Raw genomic sequence first — 21365 nt, 5'->3', positions numbered from 1 at the left:
GCACCTTCCACAGCGCTTTGCTGGGCTTCCCTGGCACCTTCCACACCGTTCTGCTCAGGAGGAGCAGCCAGAACCAATGGGACCTTTGGCTGTTTGGTTGTCAGGGCTGGAGATCGAGCAGTGCTGGTGTCCCTGCCCTCCCGTGGGATTCCCCCCTCCCTGCTCGGGCTGAGGGGCTGGGGCTGCACCAGCTCAGCACAAGGTGTCTCCTGAGGTTCCTGTAAATGCAGCCGATTGGGGTTGTGGAGGATGCACAGCAGAACCTGTTTCTTTCTGTTTCATAAGCACCAGAACAATTTATATCCTATAAATGGCATCTTTCCTGGTTGCAAAATCCCAACTCTTCATCCAGCTGCTTTGGACCTGATTTCAGAGCGATTTTCTTCTGGCATTTTAGGCACCTAGACATTCTTTATCTAGGGCTTACAAAGCTCCTTGTGGAGATTTATCAGCATTCAGCCTCACCTCAGAGAAGCATTACCCATTATTATTTTACAATTAGGAAAATCAAGGCACAGAAACCAGTTTGCTCAGGGTTTCTGGGTGAGGAGGAGGAATAAGGACTCCACTTGCAGGGTTTCATTCTCCACAAAGTCTACAGTTTTGGCAAGAGGGACATGTGAGCTGATTGTCATCTGCTGAGCAGAGGAGATACCAGAGGGCAGATCAGTCCTCTTTATCTTCTCACTAAATAATAGATGCTTGACTATCATCTTAGATGCTAAGAAAACGTTGTTACAGATAGTGTCAGGTTTCTGAACATGTTTCTGAACATGTTTCTCTTCTAGAAGTCTCCTTATCTACATAACCCATTAAATGAGTCATAACCAAGAGTGAATAACCAAGTGCACATCTTGGACACAATTCCCGGGGAAATACTCCACCACCTGACTCAGGATGAGTAAACCTCAAGCTGCCCCTGGGTGAACACACTCGGGGGGATGGCTCCTATTCCAAACAGCTGAAGGAATCTAGGAAAGAGATAAATAGGGAATGACCAGTCCTGCCTGAGAGTTCATTGGCTTTTTGAGGCTGGAAAGAAAGTCACTGGCAGAGCCAAGAATGGAAGACAAGTGTCCTGGATCATGAGCTCATGTTTTAAGCACAACATGCCATGTTTGGTTTTTCGGGGTTTTTTTTGTTACTCTTGCAGCAAAACTATCCTTTGTAGGACTCCCCCTGGGGTGGGAGCTGGGCATCCTGCCCCCTTCAGCACCTTGGCAGTGCTTAGCAGTGAAATATCATCCATCCAAGCAGGAATGGAGCTCCATGAATCCAAGCCCCTGCAGAACTGGGTTTAGTCACAGAGAGGTTCAGAGGAAAAACAAGAGCCAAGGACTTGTCCCACAAAATGACTTTTGAAGAAAGAAAACTGGAGAGGGACTTTTGCCAAGGGCATGGGGTGATAGTTCAAGGGGGAATGGCTTCCCACTGCCAGAGGGCAGGGTTAGGTGGGATATTGGGAAGGAATTCCTGGCTGGGAGGGTGGTGAGATCCTGGCACAGGTTGCCCAGAGAAGCTGTGGCTGCCCCATCCCTGGAAGTGTCCAAGGCCAGGTTGGATGGGGCTTGGAGCAACCTGGGCTAGTGGAAGGTGTCCCTGCCCATGGCAGGGGGTGGAACGAGGTGATCTCTGAGGTCCTTTCCAACCCAAAGCATCCTGTGACTCTGTGATACATAGAAAATTAGCATTGCCTGAGACAGATCCATTTTTCAACCGTTTGTTTAATTCTACCAGTTTAACCTGCAATTTATACAGGGCAAGAGCACAACCACCCTCCTGCAGTTGATGAACTACAAAGCCCTTTGATCACTCAGTGTCTTGCACACTCCCTGAGCCCTGTGGGGACAAAACTGTGCCCACACCACCTGTACCAGACACTCTGAAGGACAGAGCTCATTGTACCTGCACCACACACTCAGGGGCAGTTGGAGGAGCCTTGGGAAGGCACATCTGGGGACAGGGACGGGAATCAGAGGGTGGTGAAAATCAGAGATGTGTGAAAACAGCACACACCTTCCTCCTGAGGAGGTTCATCTCAGCAAGGGAGGGCTGTCCTTGCAAAGCTGAGTCCTTGGGCCCTGCAAATAGCTGTGGTCATTACCTGGGCAAGGAAAGACCTGGGAAGCACTTGGGAGAATGGTTTGTCAGGACCTGGAAGATTTCTTTCCACAGTTTGCTCTCTTTGTGCTCCTTTGCTCCCCCGCCCTGTTCCCTGCACGTTTCCCCCCGTGCTGGTGCCCACACACCTTCCCCAGCACACACACTTCCCTGGACACCTCAGCTCCTGCAGGCTGGCACAGAACAGCACGTGGGGAGCAAAGTGCTGCTCACAAGGTAGAGTTTCTGTGGCTTACGGTTATGGTGATTAATGAATCCTTTTCTATTTTTGGAAGGCTGCAGCTGGTAGTTTTGAAACGACCGAGCTGCAAAAGGGCAAGGAGTGGATGGAAGGAAGGGACAACCAGGCCTGAGCTGCATTGGCTGCTAGCTTTTAAAACACATAAAAGTTTGGCTTATGTAAGAAGCCATCTGGTATTTAGGCCCAGTTGAAGTTTTGGCTCTGTGTGTGTGCTCCGAGTGTGAATCAATGGAGCAGCTCCACAGGCACGTACTCTGCTGGCCTCTCTCACCAGGGCACTGCTGCAAAACTGCCAAACTGCTGCACTTCACACCCTTCCTGCTCCTCTGGACAGCTCAGAATGGTCCTTGGGCTAAGGGAAAACATTCCTGCAGTTCTCCAAAGCCACATTACAAAGATGTGCAAGACCCAAAGGTTGGTAACTACACCCATACCTCAGGAACATGGGGGAAGGTTGGGGATGGTTAATAAAGAACAGAATGGCAGGAACAGAGTGTCTGTTCATGCCATGGCACTGCAGGTCATGTCTGCACTGAGGTCACTGTCCCTGCTGCTGCTGAACAGAGCCAGAGTCATTCCCACCAGGCAGAGAGGGAAGGGAGGAGTTACTCCTGTGGGTGAGAAACTGGAGCACAGAGAGGTGAGATGCCTGATCTCATACAGTGCCAGAACAGCTGACTGAACCAGTCTGAGACAAAGACTGGAGTGAATTAACCTCTCACAGATTTTTCTGACTCACCAGAAGTTAAAAAAACCAAAGCATCCCAATGCTGGGATTGCATCAGGGAGGGATCTTCCAGTGTGTGCTAATGCCAAGCACTGAGAACATCCTGTGCCACTCCAGTGGAATGTGCCAAAGGGCAAATTCCCATGGAAGCAGGTGCATCTGAGGGCTAAGGAACAACCAAGAGGAGGAGGGTGTGAAGGAGAGTAGAAGATTTGTGTTTATCCCCACAAAACAAAGGGTGAGGGATGGCAGTGGTCTGTAAATGCACTGGGGATGTAAGGTCAGGGAAGGGAAAGTGCTGCTAAGGCCAGTAGTGCTGGCATGAGAAAGGTATGAATCAGGCATGAGCAAATGTCAGCCCAAAATCAGAAGAAAGTATCCAAACCTCAGAATGAAGAAGTAACAGAAGGCCTTTGCAATGGGGAGCAGTGGGGGTGGGAAGAAAATCCATCCTTCACAGAAACCTTGGAGATTTTGGGAAGGGAATGACAGTGCGTGGTCATGTCTGACAGCAGAGATGGAGCCCAAGAACTGCTCCCACTCTGCAGTTCAGATTAAGTGCCATAACCTCTCTTCACTGCTCAGGAATTTTGAAGAAGACTCTCTTGTTACACAGACTCCTCAGCACAGCAGAGCCCACGCCGGCCTCCAGGCACTGCTGGAGCACAAATAACTCATAACACTAACGACCAACCATAATTACATCCTTCCTGAGACACAGATGACATATGGGAATACCAAAGCTGAGGAGCAGGGAGCTAACTGCAAGCTTATTCCATCCATTAGTGACCACCCCGTGTTGTGTGAGGATGAGAACACGTCTGCTCTGGGACACCGTGGTGCAAATCCAGAGGATTTATAGCAGGCAAGCTTGAACTTCAAGGCATTGCTTTCCCTTCTTAAAGGGAAGGAACTCCAACCCTTTGCTGAAACCTTTGCCTGCTGCTCTGGAAGTGCTGTGAAGGGAAAGGATTCCTGTAGCTATGGAGCTGGGTTTGGGATGCCCTGTGGAACCCAGCAAAGGGGACAGAGCCTGGTGTCATCTGTAGCACTGACAGGGTGTCCCAGGCAGACGTGTGTTGGACTCAGAGTTAAACACTTTTCCTACCAAAAAAGGGTCACATGGGGATGCATATTGGGAACTGTTTTACACAGCCTTCCACAAAAGTGTTAAGTCATCCAAATGATGTCTTCTAGATTAAATGGATTAGGCAGTGGTAGAAATGAGACTGAACTTGATTGTTCAAACAATTTGCTTACCAACTGCTTACAACTGCCATGTCCTTTTTATTGTGTTCTTGGTGTTCACTTGTCATTTAAACAGTGGCGTGTTGCTGCTTCTCTGGGCAATGGGAAAGCTTGCAGTCACTTCTCACTACAGAAATACTTTTTGTCCTATACTCAGTCTTAGCTTCTTCCTCTCTTTCTCCCCCCAGAGGCTGGTTGGGCACTGCCCAGGCTCCCCAGGGCAGTGGGCACAGCCCCAAGGCTGCCAGAGCTCCAGGAGGGTTTGGATGATACTGTCAGGCCTGTGGTGGGACTCTTGGGGATGGGCCTGGGCAGGGCCGGGAGTTGGACTCGATGATCCTGGTGGGTCCCTTCCAACTCAGCTTATTCTGGGATTCTGTAATTCTGTAAAACTCTGCCCACAACCCAGAGGACTCAGTGTCACTGCCAAGGAGAGGATGGAGATGCTTTTCAGAAGAAAAGGACTAGGAGGTACCACGGCAAGTGCTGCTCTGCATCTCCCTCTGTACAATTTCCCTGGGTAAGCAGCCCTGGCTGCTCTTCAGCCTGGGCCCGTCCCTGCTCCTTCCTCCACTTCATGCAGGATGAAAAGGTGTCCCGTGAGCTGTGCAGAAGGGCTGGAGGAGCGGCAGGAGCCGGGCTGGCCGCGGGCCATGGCAGTGACAGCCCCGGCTCCCTCCGGCTGCCCAGGGACGGCTCAGGTTTCATTCGAGCACCGTCTGAATTCCCCCGAGCTGGGTAAAACACACACCCGACACTGCCACGCACGCTGGGCTGGGAGAACAGGGATTCGGGAGAAATATGGGCCGTTAAAAGCATCCCAGACCCTGATAAGACACTTTGCTTTGCTCTGTGCCTCAGTTCCTCCCTTGAGATCATTCTTTCTCCTGTCCTGTTACAGACAATTCCTGCAATATTTGCAGGATGACACTGTGAGTTCTTGCCCAACAGTGCTTGTTCTAAAGCCTGGTTGGGTCTAATGAAGCCAGATGTATCAGTTTAGAAATATCACCAAAATATAAATATTTGTGCTGTGGAAAGATACACATGTGCATATTAGATCTAATTAAGGAAGGCTGCTACGACTCACGGCTTGTGAATTCTGGGAGCAAGTTTGGGTTTAGGGTTGGCAGCAGCAGCAAAATTATCCCTGATGGAGCAACTGTGTGTGGAGGAGCAGGAGTGATGTGGATCCTCAGTGTGCCTCAAACACACCCCAGCAGCTGGGAGATCTGCTCACAATAACTTTCAGTCTTTTGGGATCAATTTGCAGGAGATCTGTCCCCTCCTGAGCTTGTCCCTGTATCCATAATTTCTGGCTCTAGCGATTTTTCTGTGCATCAGTGGTAAAAACATTCAACGTCCACTCTCCACTCCCAATCCCTGCCCAGTTCTAACTCCAGACTTGTGAACAGACTCTTTACATCTCTGATGGTGAGTTGCTGAGTGACCAGATGCTTCCTGCATTTCATCTCCTCCTTGTTTTCTTCCTTTGCCTGCTCAGATTTTGGGCTCTTATTCCATGTACGTGCCAGGCTCCTCTTGGTGGAGCCTCTGGGGACAACTCCCGTAATACAAGGAATTAATCACACGAGTCACGACTTCTGGTTCTAATCAGGAGCCAGTCCTGAAGGCTGATCTGCAACATGACCCTCATGGACAAATCCTCTGAGTTTAATAGGGATTAAATCAGTGGAATTTTGATGGAAATCGAATTAGAAATAGAATAGAAATTGTTCCATAAACAGAACACAGCAGAAAAGGCAAAACTTCCTCAATTTTCCCCAGGATTTTACAGAAGGGATATAATTTTCTGATGCTTTTTGCCGGACAATCCAAAACCATTTGATTAAAAATGACCTTTTTGAATGCAAAGGCTCAGGATTTTGTATTACATGAGAAAACCTCAAATCAGTTCACCAAAACCTGCAGAAAGGCAGTTCTGTAGGAGGGCAAGGATGGTGATTCTTCTCCTTGCTTAAAGTAACCCAGCTCCTGCTCTTCCCTGGGGCCTGGGTGAGCAGGGTTCTCTGGAAGCTCTGCCTCCAGAACAAGAAGACAAGTGATTCTTGTCATTCCAGTGAACAAGAACTTGTGATTCCTGTAAAGAAAGAGCATCAGCTCTGACCTGCAGAGATGATAAAGGGATGGTGTATCTCAGTATCTGTCAGCTGGGGAAAAGGACTTTCCAAAGGGAGACAGGATCCTTCCTGCAAGGCAGAATTTGGAGTTTGCATCCATAGGATGTTCCTGGTGTGAATGGCAGGACTGAAAGGGGACTGCAGCCCATAACAGCTAAGGGAAAAACAGATATGAGAAGAGGGTAATTGCCACTCAGTGTGGTGGTTTGAAAACAGTTCCTATTACAATATACAGGGCTGCCAGTTCCAGGGGGTACCAGGGCACTGCCTCGTGTGGGTGTGACCATTTTGGGCACCATTTCTGCCACTGGCCTCCCTATTTCAGGACAAAAAGTCCCAGTTCCAGGGTCAAAAACCAAAGTTCCCCCAGACAAACGTGTCCAAATCAGTGAGACCTCAACACCTGATATTTGCTGTAACAAACCCCATGTTTCTAGTAACACACAGAGTCTTTGGGTAAAGGTTTTCCCTTTTCTGCCTTACTTTGGTAGCCCAGAGCTACCAGCAGCTGCCAGGGGGGGTTACCCACTGCTCTGGAAGTGGTTTTATTTCGACATCCCCGGGGCTCTTGCCCCTCTGCAGCTGTGGCAGTGCAAAGCTCGAGCAGAGATGAAGAGGGCACTGTCACTCCAGGCAGCCCCACCGGGCAGGGATAAAAATACAAGGGAAATGTTCGATGCCGAACATTGTATGAAGTCCCAGGGAGATTTGGAACAGGAGCAGCGGAGGAGTTACAGTTTCCTTTGTTCTGTTAAAAGGAAAAAGGAAACACATCAGGAAACCAGACTGTGGAGCACAGGAAGTCTCACTTTGGCTGATAAAAAGGAACTGATGTGAGGTTGGTTCAGATGCAGTTATAAGTCAATCAAGTTTGGAACAGCAAGAAGAGTTATTCAGAAGAAACCAGAGAGCCAAATTCTGCCTTTAGCTGCAAAAAGAGTATTTCAACCTCTCCTAATCTTTTCCTTATCTTCTTTTTGGAAGAAAAAGCTGCTATAAAAACCATTCAGATAAGAATTTTCTCATCACGCAGAAATCGGTTTCCTGGACTCACCACACCTTCCCCTGACCCCACCAAACCTTACTATAGTTTCTTCTTTTCACTCATCACCCAACCTAAAAAACTGTATTCTTGCTGATTTATCTCTTCCCCTCAGATCAAAACCAGCATTATTAAGAAGGGCAGGTTTTTTTGCTGAATGAGAAATCAGTAAATGACTAATTAAAGCTTTGCTGCCCGTTACAATATTTTCTCTCCCTCCCTTGATTGACAAGTGTGGGCCAGAATAACGTTCAGTTCCTGGGTGTGCAGCTTTGTCAGCCTGGGGAGGGGAGATTTATAAGGTTTTTTCAGTTGTTTCTTACTCTTTCACAGCTCTGGTTGAGCTCTCAGTGTGTGCTGGAACAAGATATGTACAAATAAATCAACAAGCTGAGGTGTATCCATGACATTTACTACAGGAGCCCGTGTGGAGCTGTGTTTCCTACTGAATTTTAGGAAAAAGTCAGGAAAAGAAAGAATGTTTGACCCACATGAAGAGGGTCATTTTCTTTACAGCATCAGACTGATGATGAAGAGAAGAAAGGCTGAGATTTTGCACGATGTCTGTGAGATTTCACCTCTATTTCCAGGGAGAATTGTGCACTCAGTGCCCCTTAGCCAGTGTTCCAGTGTTAATCAGTGTGTTTGTGAACAGAACCAGAACACTCTGTGGAACACCCAGGGAGCAGCCTGGCTGTCAGAGGGAACAGTCACCCCTGGGAGCTGAGGGGAGTTAGTTACAGGCTGTTTCAAATTTAACTGCTTACTTAATTAGACAAATATCCCAGAATCCCAGACTATCCTGAGCTGGAAGGGACCCCCAAGGATCCTCACGTGCAGCTCCTGGCTCTGCACAGGACACCCCAACAACCCCACCTTACACCCCCCTGGTTTTAGGGCTCTGGCTTTAAAACATGGGAGCAAAACAGAGTTAGACACAATTAAGTGTCTCTAGTGTCAAACACTGGTGGTCCTTATTTCCAAACTTTGCCTTTGGTGCTCTTTGGAGGACCAGAAGGGTTGTCAGGAGATGCTGAAATGCCTTTCAGACCAACGTACCCCCCTTTTGTTCGGGGCTATGCCTCAGAGCTAAAGGAAAAGCTGCTGGTGGCAGCGGTGGGGGAGGAGGGAGGGAACGTTTGCGGCTTTACTACAAGAGGCAGGTTTGTGATCGGTGTTACTGGCTGCAGATATGCATCAGTAATTATGCGGCCTGGGTAATGAGAGGAAGAGAGAAAACAAGCAGCAAATGCACTCACATTCTGCAGGCTTTGATATTTGGAGCTCAGCAGGGGAGACCAGCCCTTGTCCTGTGCCACCCTTGCTGTTTGTGCAGTTTAGGGCACCCCGACTGCCCGGGGTCTGCAGGGACACAACACCCAGGGCACCAAAGACTCGGGTCCCCCAGCAGGCAAATGGTTCCCAGAAGGAGACAGAAAACATTTGTGGGCTGATATTTCAGTCTGTATTTCCAACCCAGCTATAAATATGCACTCACAGTCTCACCCAAAATCGTTTGTTTGCTCAGAAAGTGTTCTGAGGTGTCACCCAGGGGGGTGTGACACAGCCCTGTGTCCCTGAGGGCCCTGCAGGCAGCTCTTTTTACATGCCAGTGTGCATTGAGCACTTGTGTTCACCTGCAGGAGAGCAAAGAGAGGCACAGACCCTGCTGTTCAATTCAGGAGAAAAGATCTAACGAGAATTCTACATTTTGGAGGAGAATTGCCTTCAAACCAACTTGCAGAGCTGAGCTTAATGCATCAGCCCTGCTTTTGCCAGGTGAGCCGTGCACATCCACGCACTAACACCAAGCTCCTGCAGCTTTAGGGGTTTAGCAAACCCACAAATATCTGGAAATCTGAAGTTAAGGCTCCCTTGGCTCCTTTAATTTTCCTGCTGGTGCATGTTTGCACTGAGGTGGGACGTGGAGTCTCTCTGTAAGTGCTCAGGCAAAGTCAAGCAGGAGGAGGAACTGAAGGAGGCAGCTGCTGAGGGGCTGGAAAAGAACTTCATACACGGCTGTGTTACAGGGAAAAACAGGATGGCAGATGCTCTGCCATGAGGTTGTACATTCAGGTGTTCTAGACCTGCTCCTTCTGAGCAGATGGGAGCTGAAATCAAGAGGAAAGCCTCCTGTAAGTCCAGGAAGGGGAGAGCTGAAGGAAATAAACTCTGCTTCCTGCAAAAATGGCTATAAATGCCCTTCCCCAGCATATCTCACTTTCTCAGAGTGTCATCTAAGTCCTCACTTCGAGGTGCAACCCTCCCCTTTGCTGCTCTTGATTGTAATACTGCAAAAAGTAACACCCTGACACACCAGCAAAACTCTTCTTAGAAGAGATGCTGCAAGGACTGACAGAAGCTGGGCCCTTCCCCCAGGAATATCACAGAATTCAAACTAATAACTAAAATAAAAGCATGAAATCCTCAAGACACGCATTGCTACCACCCAAAGTGACCACATCCTGTTCAGGTAAAATCCACAGTGGTGCAGAGAAACTATACAGGGCTCTCAGCACCTCCTTAAAGCCTCTGAGTGAAACCCCAAGGACCCAAAATCTAAGCAGTTGTACTGTTTTGTTGTGTATTAGGTTTGTTTCAGACCAACCATCCTTCTCTTAGCAGGAAACATTATGCCACAGGCTTGGAAAAAGCTTTCCCAGTGTTAACTTGCAAGTGGGAGTCAGCACTGGACACTTGGAGTGTCAGTGTGACAATGTGATTTAAGCTCATGCTGAGGCAGAAGATGTGCATTTTCACACAGATCTTGGAGGGAAAACGAAGCAGCACTGTCCAAATATCCCAATTATAAAACATTTCTAACAGGTTTTTGCTGTTGTATATCAGAAAGTTATTATATATAATAAATGTGTCCTGAACAGGGGCCAGGGTATGAGGGAACATCGTCAGTTATACCTTGGAAATTCCAGATGGTTTTGTTCCAAGTTGCTTTCGAGGGGCAGCAACGTGGAAAGTTGTCATGCCTCAAATCTTCCTGATTTATTTGTCATTTTTTCAATCTGCAGATTGGGAGTTTGCCCTGGGAGTCGATGCCCTTTTGCCAGGAAGGGTCATCCCTTGGGGACCAGAGCCAGGGTGACCTCAAAGGGCCAAACAGACACTGAAACTGGCCCAGAAGGGGAACACGTTCTTAGTCTGAGCTCCTGAGGGCCGAGTTCCAGGGCGAGAGCGAACGCCCACGGTTCACAAACGACAAGAAACAGTGATTGCTCTGGAAACCCTACCCCACCCTCTGCCATGGCAACACCAACACACGGGTCCTCTTCTCCTGGAGGGACACAGCTCTGGTCGTCACCTCCTTGGGAAATGCAAAGTCCTCACTGAACGTCCCTCAGTGGCCTCTCTTATGGCCATGGCACAAAGATGTTTGCACAGAATGGAGGCAGCAGCTACACAAAATGCACTTTCTTATTAACAGCCAGGCTTTAGCAAGTGTATTGGCTTTAATTATTCTCCCCACATAAAGTGGAAGTGAAACAATTAAACCAGTTTGAAACCACACCAGTTGTTATTGTGAGGAAGTCCATGCACGGGCAACTTGCTGCTGATGAGATGGACCCTTTTTTGAATTCATTTGAGGCAATAAAAACCAAACACTCCAAACACAATGTAAGCTAATCAAAACAGGGGTTAACCCACAGAACATGGCATTTGGAATACCTGGAGTTGTACAATAAAAATGTTATTGACTATTTATAATAAGTGCAAACACAAATGTCGGGGGTTTTCCCTGGTTCCAAATCATCTTCTGCCAGTGCTCTGTGCTGAATGTGAGCTGAATCTAGGAATGAACTCAGAAAGGTTTGCTGCTCTTCCTCCTCCAGAAAAGACCTTTGAGCATTGCTCTAGAGGGCACTTTTCGAGCCAGCCAGGCCACTTCTCATGCCAGGCATTAAACAGATTATTGGAAGAATGCAGCAAAAATTGCCTCTCACTTCCTCAGTAAGTGATCTAATTCTCCTCAAGATATAAAATCTTTTGTGAATAAATTAGAGGTGTTCTGGACCTGTTGTGGTGGCTCAGTAATATCGTATGGTATGTAAGTCATGCCTGGTGGGGAAAGATGACTTACAGTCCTGAGCTGGTTCCATATCATATGTTTATATCCATGAGGTTTGGGTTCAAAACTCTGAAACCAACTTTAATACATACTTGTGTGCCATGTCCACAAAGGGTGCAGGTGTAGGTCAGGATAATCCTGACCACATCTATCCTCTGACCATGCCCTTTTTCCCCAGGAGCCTTTAGGAGTGCCCAAGGTTCCAGTGGATTTACCCCTTCACTGCAAAGTTCCCCTGCAGCTGGCCAGGTGTGCACTTAAATTATTCCATGTGGGTAAAACCAATCTGTCACCAAGACTCTTTCTGAGTGGCACAGAAAGACTGAGAGAAAAGTACCAACCCAATATTAGAGGTTGCAGGGCAAAGGGAGAGATTTTCACAGCAGACTCGACCCAAACTCCTGCACCTGCCAAACATGCAGCTAAAAGTCTCTGGCTCAATTAAAACAATCAGTCTGTGGAATAGTTTTGCATAAATTTAAAAAAGAGAGTCACTTGCCAAGTTTAAGCTGCTCAAGAAGAAAATCATCTGGACTGCATAGCCCTCTCCCAAACAGAGCACTGCTCCCTGCACTGACAGGAATATTTCTGAGCTTGGGGAGGGAAACGTTTCTTACCCGCCCCGGAACTCAGATTTCATCTGCTCCCTCCCCTGGTCTTGCTGGAGATGATGAAAGAGCCTTTTGCTGTGTTTTTCTTGCTCTCCAGTCACTTCCATGCATCTTTCTGCCATATTTTCCCCCACACAAACACAGCTCTGAGATAAATCAACGTGTACAACTCTGGGAGAGCAGAACTAAGGCACAATTGCTTTTAAATTGCTTTTCTCTGGATGTGGACGGGTTTGCTTTGCTGTGCCCTAGAATTCAGAGGATCTACCCTGCAGCACAGGTTATCTGGAGAGCTCAGCACATCAAAAACATTGCAGCATCTCAAGCCACATCCTCTCCTGCTGCCCTTCACCTGAGACAAGCCAGGCAAGGTGGCCTAACCCTTCCCTTCTCTGCAGCAAATCTGTCGCTGCGTGGGGTTAATGCTACTTGGACCCACTTTTTAGGAAAACTTGCAAGAGATCTCAGATAATCCCGGAGGCAGCACAGAGCCCTGAGCTCAGAAAAAAGGAAAATTATCAGAGGTGGCAAACAGGACATGGGCACCTGCAGCAACTTGGAACAGCTCAGTCAGTGAGCCCGGGAGGAGATCTGGAGTCTCTGGATGCCGTTTGTCCGAGCAATCAGCCAGATCGTTTCTGGCCTAGGAGAGAAGCAGGACAAGGGCAGAGCAGGCAGTGGGCAGGGCCGGGAGCCAGGGCAGTGACCTGGGATGCGTTGAGTGAGTTCCTCCTTCGGCCACAGCCTCCCAACGTGACTGCAAGAGGAGCTGCGAAGTGTCGCAGTTCCTCATCCCCGAACCGCAGGGGCTGCGGGTGAGCAGCAGCTCTGTTCAACACGGGCTGCCTGGGATGGGAGCAGCTCCCGGGGCTCCAGGAGTTCCCTGCGGGATGGGAATACTCAGCTCCGTTCAGGGCTCACGGCCTGGGCAGCAAAGCAGGTCCATGTGTGCACCACAGCACATCTACAGATGGGAGATTTCTGCACTTTCACTGCACAATATTTAGGGCTCCTCAAATCAAAGAAGGTTGTGGTGCACTAAACTTATCCTGAATGAGGCCCAGGTTACTTTTGCTATGGATCTGAGGAGGTGGAGGGGAAAACTTGTCTTATTCCTGACATACCTCCCGAATTTTGTGCTTTCAACGCTCATGCTTTCTCCCTTCCTTTCCGACATCCACCCTTTCATTCCCTCTCTCTTTCCTCTTTCCATTTTCTCTCCCTGCCCATCTCCTTCCCTCCCCCTTCTTTTGAGACCCTTCCAAACCGTGCACTTGTCACAAGCTGCAATCTGAGGGAGAAAGTTTCAGTTCCTGCCAGTTTGCAGCATTTTTTCTACCCGGGTCAGCAAAAGAAAAAAACAAAAAAAAGGAGGAAAAAAAAAAAGAAAAGACACACCAAAAAAAGAGCACTTTTAAGACGAAATGACACCCCACCCAGGCGATAGGCATCTTCTTTCGAAATCCTCCAACCCAAACACACCCACAGCGTCTCTTGCTTCAAGGCTCCTCTGTTCAAACTGCTCCTGTTCTACAGTGCTCCCTCAAGAAGAGCCCGTAAGAATTGCAGCAGGGTCCCCCAAAGCCAGAAAGTCCCCCCTGTGCCGCCTGGGCTTTGGGAAGCACCTCAAGGGGTTTGGAAAGGCTCGGTTTATCTTTCCAGAGGCTGGAGGACCGGCCGGTGGGACGGGGGGGAAGGAGGGGAAACCGCTCTCCAAGCCCCGGCAGCGTCCCCGGTTGCTCAAGGCCACCCGAGGTTGGTTATGTTGGTGGTTTATTTGCCACACACTCAGCTTCCCTTTCCCGCTGCCTCTCCCCAAGCCAGGGGATGTTTCTCTTCCAACTCCCCGCCAAAAAAAAAAAAAAAAAAAAAAAAAAAAAAAAAAAAAAGAAATGACTGCAGGAGCAAAGGCAGGGGCGACCACCGGAGCCAGCGGAGCCTTCCCGGCAGGGCCGGGGCACAGCGGGGCAGCTCCGAGCCCGCTCCGAGCCCCGGGGCAGGAGCTGGCACTGCCCTCCCGGAGCCGGGCACGGCCCCGCTGCCCCTCCGAGCCCCCCGAGCGGGGACGAGCGTCTGCGAACCCCCCGAGCCCCGGGGAGAGCCCCGAGACGCGGCGGCGGCCGACGGGGAAGAGGAGGAGGAGGAGGAGGAGGAGGAGGAGAGGAGGAGGAGGAGGAGGAGAAGAGCCCGGCCGGAGCCGGCCCCAGCCCCGCGCCCCTTCCCGGCGCCCCCCCGGCTGCAGGGGACCCCCGGCCCGTCCTGCCCCCCTTACCTTAATAGTGCCGTCCATCTAGAATAACTTCCAGCCGGGACCAGCAATATTCCACACATTGACCCGGTTTAGCCTGCGACCGACGCCTCCTGAAGTTTTTTATCCTTCTCTCTCTTTTCGCTCTTCTCGCTGCCCTTCCAGCGGTTTTGCTGCTCACTCCGTACCCCCTCTCCCCCTCTCTCCCTCCCTTCCTCCCTCTCTCTCCGTCTCTCTCTTTTTTTAACTTTGGTTGTTGCAGCAGAGCGAAAAAGAGACAGTTAACCGGATGAAACGTTTTTTTCTGCTAATTTTGGGAAGTGAAGTCACTCGAGGAGGAAACTTTCGTCTCTCCGCTGGTCCTGCCTTCTTGTTGAAAATATATATATTTTACATACAGGATATTTGGTCCATTTAGATAAGAAGGGGCAGAACAATGGGTACCTCTGTCACAGCTCTTGTTTGTCGCTGGGGCGGCCAGTCCAGAGCAGCCCTTGCCTTGCACCCCAGCCCGTCTTAGCCAGCGCCGTGTGTCATCCCACAGTTTAGTTTAACGTGGGTTTTTGCCATTTTTTTTTCCTTTTGGCTGGAGCAGCCTCAGCCTGACTCACTGAATTTCCGTCTCTTCCCACAGATTTTTTTATTAATGCGTTTTCCAGTCACCGGCAAAAATTAAGGGGAGAAAACGGTAAATACGGTTCGGTCGCGGCGGGCAGGGGAAGAAAAGAAAAAAAAATGTATTTAAAGCATACTTCGCTCCCCCTCCTTCACGCCTCCCAGCAAGGAGCGTGAGACGAGGGTCCGGTCCCTGCCAGAAATGAGCGGTAAGTGCAATAATGTGAGACAGACAGACGACTCCAGCAATTAAATCCAGGCTGGGAATGGGGCTGCGGGGAAGCGGAGGCTTTTTGCCACTTTCGCCCCTTCCCCTCAGTCCCACTCGTATCGAGGGGTGGGATGTCGGGCTCTGAGGGGGAGACACTGGGACGGATGGGTGTCCAGCCATCTCTTCCAGGGGCTGGGAATCCTTTCCCACTCAAGGTGCGAGTCTCTCGCTAAGCTGTTAAAACCTCACTCAAACGAGAGGAGGGAAACCCACTTTACAAGCTAAAGACGACAACAATTCGCGGTGATTGTCAAATCAGCCGAAATTTCCCTTCCCATGCCGTGTCCTAACGGGCACCGCACGCAAAAAACCCTCAACCACCAGCCTTTAAATCTCATTTTAGACCTGGCGAGCCCCTGGCGTGCAATTCTCCCTTTCATTCAAACGGGAGCGATCAGCAGAGAAGAAAAGGCGCTTTTCCTTTTTCCGGGAAAAGCTGCAACCTTCCAGAGGAGCCGAGGAAAGGAGACAATACCCGCCTGTGCGGCTCCCCCGCTTCCCCCCTCCCTCGCAAAAATAAGCAGCAGCGGAACACATCATGCAACACTCGGGGCTCCTTTCTGCCCCACTTCTGCAAACGCCGCAGAGGGAAAGAGCAGAGCGGGGAATAAAAGGAGGGGAAGCCAAGAAAGAAAAGTGTCAAGGCAGGAGGACTCTCCTGCGCGTCGGGTCTCTCGGTGGGAAGGATGGATTACCTTGTCCAGTGCCAGTTGTGTCCAGGCTTTTTGTTTCCCCCTGTCTTTAGTCCACCACGGGGAGGGGGGCTGGGGGTTGGGGGAAATCAAAATGATGTCCAAAGTTATCCTGCACCCGCCCCTTCCAAAGGGGAAATGCAATAATGCCACTAGTGTTTCTACTCGGCTGCGGCAGAGATGCCTTATTAATACTTTATTTCTGCGAGCCCGAAGCTGGCAGGAGAGAGCTGCAGATCCCCCTTGCCCCTCCCTCCCCTCCCTCCCCCTCCTCCGAAATTAGCCTCATCAATTCAGCTACAATTTTGGAGTTCAGATGCAGACACGGGGCCGAACGTGACCAGACCTGGAGGTTTTGGGCTCGCTGCTTGCCAGCGATTGAGGCCGCCCGCAGCCGGGAGGTGAAGGGGGGGAGCGGAGGGACAGCCCGGCCGCCTCCCCTCTCCCCACCCCCCGGCCCCCCCTGTCTGCTCCACAGTCCAGGGGTCTGCGCCGGGGTCCCCGGAGAGCTGCACATCTGGATGCTGCTAGCGGGGTCAGGTCCCCCCTTGCCTAGGGCCACAAGAACTGGAGTTCAATTAAAAGAAATCACAGTTAACCCTTTGCTTTCCGCATCGCTCTTGCCTTTTCCCTGCCCTCCGTCCCGTCTGCCCCCCGGCAATGTTCTGTCCGCGCTCCCCCCTCGGCGTTACCACATGGCAGGAGGCTGCAGCGACCAGAAAAGCGAGAGGTTAAAGGGAAGAGTGAAACGCATCCTTTCAAAACCCAAATGGTTTCCTCTCTAGACAACGCTCCTCACCAGCCCCGAAAAGCAACGAGGGCGGGGGGTGAGGAAGAGGACAGGCTGAGGACCTGAACCGCGAAAGGAAGGGGAAAAAAATCCCGTGGAAAGAGCCTCTGTCACCCACGGACCCCACAGGGCACTTTGGGCTTAGGCTGCGGGACAGACAGTGGGGAGAAACCAGCTGAAAACGTGCCCAGCTCACGGGAGAGGAGCCCGACCCTCCCCAGGCAGCCTCTGCCCAGCTCCGGGCGAGGGGACAAACAAACCCGGCCCCCGCCGAGCATCCCCAGCGCTCCCAAGGCGGGGAGGTGCCAAACAGACCCCGCTCCTTCCCACCTGGAGATATTTTAGGAACCCAGCTCTGCCTTTTGTGGCCAGACGGGCACCGTGACCCTCAGGGGCTTATTTTGCATGTCTGGGGATGGCTCCAAACGGTGCCAGGTCGGGTCACTTGTTAGGTCGGGTCCGACAGGGATGTTCCTGCTTTACCTCTTGGGTTTGGGCTAAAAGAACATTTGTGAAAATCCAAGAGATAAAATAACGAGCGAAGTTGTCAAACACTGCCTCAGACAAGCCGAACAATCTATTCTTTTCCTCCCAAATAACGTAACAATAGAAGCTTTGCTTCATTGGGGTTTTTTTTTGTTTGTTTTTTTCTTCCCTCCTTCTTCCCCCCCTCCGAAAAACCCACCCCTGAAGTTACCTGGAACGTTTCGAACAAGGCTGAACTATTCACAACCTCCGTGCGCCAAAGCTCTGCATCATCCCAGGTGATTGTGCGGTGACTTTGGGTATTTTTCTGCTATTTAACTGAGTATTTAACTGTGTTTGAGTGAGAAGGGAGCAAAGCCCGGCAGAGAAAGCCGCGCACGGGGCTGAGCAATGTGCGCAACTTTTAATCTGTTGCTCGACGTTCGGATGCACATGTACATACAGCAAAGGAATTATGATCTGTTTAATGTGGTTACCACCAGACATCTGGAAAATCATTTGATCTTGGCAACCACGGAAGATTTCAAATGCTGACACTGGGACAGGCTGGTAGAAATCAGTTACTCCTCAGTTATTGGTAGAATGATTTTTTCCTTTCACTGCGTTTATGAATGAAACGAAATTCTCGAGCTTTTAATTTGTTCAATATTGATCTCAAGCTCTTGGCATGTCCCCACCTCCTCTCCTCGTCTTTATTATTGGGTTACACCGGCTGTAGCCTCACCTGGAGAAGGTGAAAACGCCGATTTTGGGTGATCCGACCGAAACGAATAGGGACGCTCTGGGGGGATTGGGCCCGTCACTGGTTCACGGGCAGTACCAAAGGAATTAACCCCTCAGTGGAGTTCCATGCCGGGAACTACAGGACTTCGCGGGACTGCAGAACCCTAAAGACATGGATTTTCCTTCTGGAATTCCCACGAGCGAGCATCACTTCGCAATTAAAACCGTCGAGTTATTCCATAGGAATAAACATCATGGAAACCTTCCCGAGCCTCAGTCGCAGGTTAGAAATATGATTTGCGGAGGATGGGAGAGGGGATTTCGCTTCTATCACCCCATCTGACCCCAACAGCATCAGCTGAGCGCTCCCTCACCCCAGCCTGGGGTCGCTGTGAACTCACGCAGTGAACACGGGAGGGGAGCCCCAGAAAACGCCGCAGCCACACCCGGGTTTTGTCACCAGAAAGTGGCTCATTTTGCACTAACTGAGACAAAGTGTCCTCTTTGTTGTAACCAGCTTGTCTATACATGTAGCTTGTGCTACATGTGCTACATATATATATATATATATTTTATATATATAAAGTAACTTGTGCTAGCGATATTTTGTATATGTATATATCTTCCTATATATTCTTTTCTCTATAATCATGTTTCACAACGTTTCCCATCATTGTGTACTTGCAGAAGGCCAGGGTTTATCCTACTCCAGCCTTTACTAGAGGGGAAAATCTCCACCAGCCTCAGTGAACGCTTGGAATCTCCGGGTCTGACTTTCCTCTGGCACCGACTCCGTTGCAGGATGAAAAACGCGACGCGTTGTGTTTATTTTCTAAACCCACAACCTCACAAGCAAAAAGCCCAAACTGCAGCCCTGGGATTTGATCCCCAGAAACGAATCCCAACTCTAAACTAAACTAATTGGGCAAAGCTCCGCTTTTTAGCTCCAGCAATAAAAAGGAATCAGTGGAGTGTTCCAGCCCCACAACTGAAGGATCGGGTCCCTCCTCCCTACAGGAACAGCACATGAGATTTGGGAGCTTGAAGCCGGAAAGTTGTTCCCTGCTAATCGGTGCTAAGTAAAGCATAATGTCTTAAAAGCGGTGTGGAGAAGATGCAGTAGCTTTGAAGCTGCACCGCAATTAGGCGGAGAGAGGGGTGAGCAGTGTCCTGGCTGCTTTTATTCGAGCCCCATGTCCCAATAACACCACCCCCGCCCTCCCTTCCTCCCCCATCCCGCAATTATTGGAAAGCTAAGGCACAAAAAACAAAAATACTGAAGGCCAAGAAAACAGACTGCAGTGCACTAGCTCCAAACGTCTGGCCCCTCGCTTGAGGCCATAATTAATTTGAGATTTATTTTTATTGGAGAACCCAGTCTCGTCTGACCTTAGCCAAACAAGGCTTCAGCGAGACCCTTGATGCGCTTGAATGGAACAGAATATTTCTCTCTAACTTCTCTTCAGGCGTCCGTGCCTGCTTTGAATTTGTTCCTCAGACTTCATATATTTGGAGATTTACAGGAAAGATTTAAAGCATTTTTTCCCCCTTAGCGTTTACTCTCTTTTTTCTTCCCTTTTCGCTCCCCTTTCCCTCCACACTTCCTCTCCTTCTAAACATAGGAGCATAGGAAAGGCTGGAATACAAAATTCCCTGGATCCAGCATATTGGAGGGGGGCGATTTTCTGTAAATTGTGAAAGAATGGAGCCATTAGAAGGTCGCAGAGCTGCGGAGGGGGTTGGTTGCTGCTCTCTAAATGCGAGGGTCACTGCAAAAGCTCGTCCCTTGTGCCCGGGGGTCTGGTTTATTTTGGAAAGCTCCAACATGCCACATTTCCAGCAGACAAACAACTTCTCTCCCACCTTCTCGACCTAAATTCAAACCGTGTCTTGAAGGTAAAGCGGGAAGGGAACAACACGAGCCCTTCCCCACGCAGCGCTGGGGCTGAGCACGGGAAAACTCGGGACAGCGGGAAGCGGGAAGGGATCTTTCTCTGTAAAATAGAGAGGTAGGTGCAAACAAGAACGAAATCCTTAAGCACCAACTTGTCACAAGGCATTAATCAAGGACTTGCTGAAGTCTAACAATTTAGCAGCGTTTCTGCCCCGAGAAATGAGCGTCCAAAAGAGAACGGTTCGGTGTCTGCGTAATTAATCACCCCGAGGTGTGAGAACGACATGGGAGTTCACAGCAGCTTCTGCCGACAAAGCTGCCGCCGTTCCCCCCTTCCCTGGAGGTGCCTGGGCCGCCGGCCCGAGCCCGGGCGGGGGGAACTGAAATCCTGCGGGACGCCGGGAATGGGGGGCGGGAGGGGGGGGGGGAAAAAAAAAAAAGGGAAAAAGAAGAGGCAGAAAGGGATAAAGCGCTGGAGGATACGCTCAGTAGGAACATCACTACCCGAAAAACCAGTCCGTGAAGGCTTTGATTTTCCCTTTCCTGCCGGGTTCTCCCGCTGCCCAGGTTTCCTCCTGCTCCACCCGCGCATCCTTGAGCACCTGCGGGCCGAGCCCGCGCGGCTCCTCCTCGCTCGGTTCCTCAGCATCATCCCCGCTGCGAAACAAGGGAAATCCCAGGATATCCTTTCCCTGCAACCTGTCCCCGAGCAGCCCGTTCTCCTGTTCAGCAGGAGGGAGGACGTGTCCTTGCTGGGCTTTGGCAGTGCCCTGCGCGTCGCCCGCTCCAAAGAAAACCTCCCTGTTTTGTCCTTAAAACGAATTAACCCCCCTCTCTCTTTCGGGCTTCTGTAAACTTTCCAGGCCGAGTGAGAGCAAGAAACAAACCCAATATTGTTTCCAGCCACGCAGCCCATTTTGCCTCCATGAATATGCTTCTTTGTACGGCCCCACAAACGCTATGGTTGCATTAAACCCATTTTTAAAGCGCGAACCCCGCGCTTGCACAGAGGTGGAAAATCCATCCTCGTGCTCCTTCCAAGGGCTGGGCTGGAGACCACTTTCCGCAGAAGCTTTGGAATATCATCTCCAGGCGCGGCAGAGGAAAGGAGGGGGAGAGCAGGGGTGATGCCGGGACACCGGGAACATCACCACCCTCTCCTTTGCTTTCTGCCCAGGCCAAGGGGCTTCACCTGGCACCAGCCTCCAGCTGGCACGGCTGCCTGGGCAGGGGCTCCGGGGGAAGGAAAGAGGCTCCAGGAGAAGGAAAAGGGTTTCAGGGGAAGGAAAACGGCTCCAGGAGAAGGAAAGGAGCCGCATGGGAAGGAAAGGGACTCCAGGGCAAGGAAAAGGATTCCAGGAGGAAGAAAGGGATTCCAGGAGAAGGAAAGGGACTCCAGGAGAAGGAAAAGAGCTCTAGGGGAAGGAAAGAGAC

General features: G+C 50.3%; 1 protein-coding gene across 5 annotated transcripts in view; it reads right to left on the bottom strand.

The window, feature by feature from the left end:
• The window catches only part of FLI1 (Fli-1 proto-oncogene, ETS transcription factor), a 104112-nt gene that overhangs the window by 60132 nt on the left and 22615 nt on the right, over positions 1–21365 (bottom strand). The window contains exon 1 of one of the 5 annotated variants that reach the window (XM_027699367.1): positions 14485–14717. The exons of the other annotated variants lie outside the window; for them this stretch is intronic. Within the exon in view, the coding sequence (XP_027555168.1) occupies positions 14485–14502 (18 nt within the window). The 5' untranslated portion in view covers positions 14503–14717. Of the gene's footprint in view, positions 1–14484; positions 14718–21365 lie in introns of those variants that run through there. 5 annotated transcript variants of the gene reach the window in all.

This window comes from Neopelma chrysocephalum, unplaced genomic scaffold, assembly GCF_003984885.1.
Source record: "Neopelma chrysocephalum unplaced genomic scaffold, ASM398488v2 Primary Assembly neopelma1_138, whole genome shotgun sequence".
Classification (NCBI taxonomy): Eukaryota; Metazoa; Chordata; class Aves; order Passeriformes; family Pipridae; genus Neopelma; species Neopelma chrysocephalum.
Note: the sequence above shows the minus strand (reverse complement) of the source record. Positions and strands in the feature narration are given on the sequence as shown.